The sequence below is a fragment of the Volvox carteri genome, assembly GCF_000143455.1.
Source record: "Volvox carteri f. nagariensis unplaced genomic scaffold VOLCAscaffold_30, whole genome shotgun sequence".
In the NCBI taxonomy this organism is placed as follows: Eukaryota; Viridiplantae; Chlorophyta; class Chlorophyceae; order Chlamydomonadales; family Volvocaceae; genus Volvox; species Volvox carteri.
The window spans coordinates 99,475-105,092 of record NW_003307573.1 but is presented as its reverse complement, the minus strand read 5'-3'; the positions used below and the strand labels follow the sequence as shown (position 1 = coordinate 105,092).

Sequence of the window (5,618 nt, the reverse complement as noted above, 5' to 3'; positions counted from 1 at the left end):
CCTCCCCTCCCCCCGCCCCCCGTTCGGCCGCATCTTGATCCTCCACCCACCCACCCACCCACCCCCAGGAGGGGCCTTCGGAGGGTGGGTGGGGAAATGTGGCGAGCTAAACCCTCTTGCCCCGAGTGCCGTACACCCGGGGTGGAGGGGAGGGAGAGGGAGACTGTTCCTTCAGGAGATGGGCCGTGTAATGTGCTACGGCGCGCAGTGGCCTTGTGGTTCAAATTGCCCCCACCTCACCCCCGGGGGGGTGTAACACCAGGTTGAAGGTGCTGATCACTGGACGGAGAGTCACCCGTACACACACAACAGGGTGTAGTGGTATGTGACCCCCGGCACTGTGCCTGACGTTGCTCCCCATCAGGGAAAGAAGTACCTACCTACTTACATACGTATATACATACACATGTAGGGAAGTGCGCGTCCAGTTACTGGCCGCTGGGGAAGCGTGTGTGTGGGGGGGGGTTGGATTGAATATTTGAAGGGGCAAAGGGTGTTCCAATATTGTCATAGGGTCTAGTTTACGTAGCAGTGCGGAGCTGTGATAGACTACCCTCCCTGGATGAGACGCAGGAAAATAACATTTCTCGTTCAAGATTTTCAGCTGTGGCCCCTGCAGCCCTCACGAAAGGGGATTGATCGGATCGATTGTGCAATGCCGCTCCCGCGTTTTAGCTTTTGAGCACAGGTAGCTTTTAAACAGGTTCGTCGGCTTCGTGGTAATCGCTAGCTAGCACTGATAACACCTAATAGAACTCTCGAGCCCTGCCCTCATAGCTCCATTGCTGTGACGTCTTTCAGGGCTCTTGACGATGCCGAACGTGACCGGTTGACCGTTATATGGCCGGTAGTAAGAACTATCCATGGGAACAGGTTGGAAATGCATATGCCAGGACTGCACAAGCACACATGCTCAATTGATTAAAAGACAGAAATGGCAATGGTGCGCGTTGTGCCGAACAAAGGTGGCAGCCAGGCGGACGACATTCCCAGCACTAGCGGAAGGGAATACTTGGCGTACTTTGTCCATCGGCTATTAGAATTTCGGAAACCTGAGCTCGAGAGCTTGGCACAGACGGTCGGCTGTAAGGCCGAGGAGATTCGATGGAGGGCGCCGGCGGGCGATGTGGAGCACTCTCCGTTTTGGTATCTCACGTTGCCTTCGGAGGACGCAGCGTTACAAATAAGTAAACGGATGATTTTGACCAAGGTACGCCAAGGTGGCGAAGCGGGGCTAAGTCTTCCATTACCTGACAGCGCAAAGGCCCTAACGGTTTGGCATGGCCACCCGCGAACCCGAACCCGAACCCGAATTGCGTGGGGCACAAGAACACCGCTGCTGCTATACACCACTGTGAACATCATCAGGGTGTGTTTGTGTATGTGTGCGTGTCCCAAGGTTCGCGGCTATGGAGGGAGTTTGAGAGCCAGAGAGCGACTCTCCCGCTACGGGGGTTTGGGGAAACTGAGATTCAAAGCTTCACCTGAAAGAGGATTAGTGTTAACAATGGTGGGGCATTGGCGGGAAATGATGTAAGCGACCGGGATAGTCTTACTGTGACCAACCTTCCTTTCTCCCCGCCATGTACTGCCACATTGGCCGGCCGCCGGGGACCTGTGTTCGAGGTCGGGCTCGAACTGGGGTTGCTCATGTTGTTTCCTGCATACCTCCATTTGTCAATTCCTCTGATTTGACAACTCGGCTTTACGGGGCCGCCACCACCCCTTGCTTTTTTCATGTAATCCTTTTCTTCCCCTCTTCCCCCTTCCACCCACACCCTTTCATATACCAGATGCTCGTGGAGGTGTGGGGCGAGGGGGAGGACTGGGCGGACCTCACGGCAGCCATCCAGGCGTGCCCTCAGGAAGTCAAGGTCAGGGGGGTGGGGAATTATTTGTTGTCGTACGTTGCCGTAGTCGTACACAAGCAAGTTTAAATGCTTTTTACGTTTTATCATTATGAATCTATGTAAGTATGTCTGTCCCACCGCTGTCAGTCGCTTTCTGACCTTCCTCACCTCCCCCCTCCTCGTCTTCGCGACCACCAAGAGGCGCACAGGCTTTCCAGCTCCGTAATGGACCCCCTGACTAACCGCATGCACTCCCAACTGCCAACGCCTAACTGCCAACGCCTAACTGCCAACGCCTAACTGCCAACGCCTAACTGCCAACCAAATTACTGTGCAGGCCCCCTGGCTAGGACCCGAGCTCACGTTCCGGGTTGTGGTTGAGTCGTTTGGAAGTTCGTTGCCAATGGACGAGCAGCTCGAGCTGATCAAGCGGTTGGAGTTCATCCCCTTCAAGGTGTGTCTGTATGTATGTGTTTCTGTACACGTGTGGGGGTTTAATGATACAGTTGCGTTGATGCACCGCGTCTGGCCGGATGGGAGAGTGTGTGTGGGGTGGGTGGGGGGAAGAAAAGACGGTTAGGTACCGAACCAGACCAGACCGAACGTGGTGGCGCTCCAGGGGGACTGAGACCACATCACATCAGGTGTACGGACCCTCGAGCCCTCGTTGGGGACCTCCGAACCTCCGTGTCATGTTGGGAACGGAAAACACACTTCGAGACGGGGGGGCGCGTGCGGGGCACTCCACGTGCGCCCGCACACAAACGCTGTTGAACCCCCCCTGGCCCCCGGCCCCTCTCCCCCCCCTCTCTCTCTTGTGTGTGTTTTGGCCACACGCCTCCCCACACACACCTCGTCGACCCCCACCTTCAACCCCTGACCCATCCCCAACCGCCCACGTGTGCTGCCTCGTTTCCGTACTCTGAAAAACCCGCGTGTGCGCGTACATGCGTTCGGATGCTTTCGTGGACACCTGTACGAACCTGTACGTGATGATCAGGGCGCCGTACGTCTCAGAGATCCCCAGGCACGGTGGGCCCCTCTGCGGCGGCGAATGAACGGGGAGGGGGCGCGGGGTTCCCTCGGTGGGGTGGTGGTGATGGTGGTGGGGGGATAAGGGGGCCGTAGGTTGGGGTGGTGGTGGGGGGATAAGGGGGCCGTAGGTTGGGGTGGTCGGTACATGAAAATGGGGCCGGGACGCAGGGGACGAGCGCCGGGCAGTACACCCCTTCCCCCCAAAGCTTCCTCGGGGGCTCCACCACCACCGCACATACACATACACATACACATACACATACACATACACATACACATACACATATCACCGAAATCGTGACCCCACACCGAAATGGTCCTCCTCGGAACCCTAAGAACCTAGATCCCCCCGGCCTCACCCCCCGGCCTCACCCCCCGGCCTCTCTCATGACATCGCCCACATCCCGTAATCACTCCCCACACACACGCCGCCGCCGCTGCCGCCTACACCTCACGCACTCGTGTCCCCTCACAGTCACTGCGGACCCCCCCTTGTGAACCCCTGCATTGCCCAGCTCCCCCCACCCACCCACCCGTCCCCTTGCCTCCTCCACTCTGCCACTCCCCCCCCCAGGTTCGGTTCGTACTGCTCCGCTGCGACTGCGGGGACCATGGCTCCCTCATTGATGAGACGGTGGGTGGCAGGCAACGGTACCGGGCGGTTGGCAGTTAGATGGCGGTTAACCGGCAGCGTGCGGTGGTTGCGTCAGTCTCCCCGACAGTCCCCCTCCGCTTTCCCCAGACGCACTCCCGCCCCACTGGAGGTGTCTGCAGCTGAGCACCAACACAATGACCCCCGGGGCTCCACCCCCAAAAGCTACTGCTACTGCTACTGCTACACCCTGCCAGGTAGCATCTCCCAAAACCTGCTACTGCCGCTGCTGACCGGGCTGCCCCTCCCCCTTTCCGGCCGATTACATACGTTTACATACATACATACATATATACATACATACATACAAACGCACACGCAGGTCCCCGCCCGGCTTTACTTTGGCCGGCTAGTGGGCTCCTCCGACCGGGGGGTCATTGACACGTACAGTCTGCGGCGGCGGCGGTACCTGGGGCCCACCTCCATGGACACCGAGATGGCGCTGGTGATGTGCAACCAGGGCGGGGTGGGTGCGGGGGAGGGGGAGGGGGGGAAGGGGGGTTGGTTGGGAGGGGGGGAGGGGGAGGGAGGGGGGTTGGGAGGGTGTTTTGGTGCTTTGGGGTGACCTGGGTGGGGTGATGGGCCCCTTTCATAGTTTGTCTTGTGAGATTAACCGGCGATTATGTCGTACATGTGTGTAACAGTGTATGTATGTACGTATGTATGTATGTATGTATGTATATGCTGTCACTCTGTTTTTATGTCTGTTGCGGTAGGTACGGCGGGGTAGTCTGGTTCTGGATCCGTACGCCGGTACTGGATCTATTCTCGTGGCGGCCGCACACTTCGGAGCCAAGGTGGGGCTTACCGCGGGGGGAAGGAGGTGCTTACCATGTGTGTGTGTTTCTATGCCTGTGTCCGTATGTCGGAATGAGCGCGTCTGTGTTTCGGTAATAAAGCACTGCAGCTGCTACTGCCAGTACTGCCGCCACTGCTGTCGTCACTGCTGCTACTACTGTTGTTGTTGTTGTTGTTGTTTGGGTTTCATCGTTGCGGCCTCCACCGCCCGAATCCCCCTAATCCCCGTAATCCCCCTAACACCCTAACACCTGGTTCGTCTGCTCTGCACTCTCGCCGGGCAGGCGACTCGCAACCCGCACAACCCCCGCAATGCCCAGCAGCAGCAGCTGCAGCAGCAGTAGCAGGGAAATCGTGCCCGCTCCATTTCGATATGTCGCCGTGCTGCCGTACACTCTTGTTGTCGTACTGTCCATTTCAGGTCATGGGTGCCGACATTGACATCAAGGTTCTCCGGGAGGGCAAGGTAGGTGAGACATACAGACATACACACACACGCATGCGACCGGAGAGTACGACATACCCTTAATAACCGCAACCACGATTACCAGCTGCTCTCTCCGAGCTCCCTGCCAATGGACACGTACACAAATACACACATACACACATACACACACATAAACGGGCGCGTGCTCCTTCTTTCCGGGCAAGTTGAGTTGAGACAGCCATCCGCGTCTGAAACCAAACACACGCAGGGCGCCTCGTTTCCGCACGGCCCCCACTCCCCTACCAAACTCATGCAATGCCCCACTTCCGTACACGCCGTACACGTGCCGTACATTTCCCCACCAGGTTGGCAAGGGTGGCGAGCGACTAACAATTCACTCCAACTTCCAGCAGTACGGCCTTCGGGGGCCCCTGGACCTCGTACGGCTAGATACCCACCGCCACCCCATAAGGCCCGACCTAGCCGAGGTACGCCTGCATGCTGGTCGCCGTACGACATTGTACGGCACCGAAGCACACAACCTATGGTTCCTACTTGCGCATCTCAAGCCCCACCCTAGCAGCGAGTCCATTCCTGTCAGGAACACCCCGCCGTCACCGGCCCAGGATGTACGGCACCATGAAACTATTCAGCTTGTGTTGTCGTCAACTAGCAGTGCTAGTACGGTAGGGTGCTGTATGATACTGGCCCCCGCCGTACACGCGGCTTCGGGCTGCAATTCTAGCAATCAGCAAGGCCCCGCTGGCATACCCACGTACATACATACACACACACACCCCTAACCCGCCCCCTTTCCCCGGAATCCGGTTGCCAGCCCTCCTCTCCGTGCACTTCC

General features: G+C 58.0%; 1 protein-coding gene across 1 annotated transcript in view; it reads left to right on the top strand.

Moving 5' to 3' along the window:
• Positions 1–940: 940 nt before the first annotated feature.
• Positions 941–5,618, top strand: part of VOLCADRAFT_62647 (uncharacterized protein) — a gene marked incomplete at both ends in the record, with an annotated part of 5,910 nt that continues 1,232 nt past the window's right edge. Inside the window, 8 exons of the mRNA XM_002952510.1 lie at positions 941–1,210; positions 1,794–1,874; positions 2,188–2,304; positions 2,851–2,943; positions 3,860–4,003; positions 4,254–4,334; positions 4,757–4,801; positions 5,137–5,272. Coding sequence (XP_002952556.1) covers positions 941–1,210; positions 1,794–1,874; positions 2,188–2,304; positions 2,851–2,943; positions 3,860–4,003; positions 4,254–4,334; positions 4,757–4,801; positions 5,137–5,272 — 967 coding nt within the window. The remainder of the gene's footprint in view (positions 1,211–1,793; positions 1,875–2,187; positions 2,305–2,850; positions 2,944–3,859; positions 4,004–4,253; positions 4,335–4,756; positions 4,802–5,136; positions 5,273–5,618) is intronic.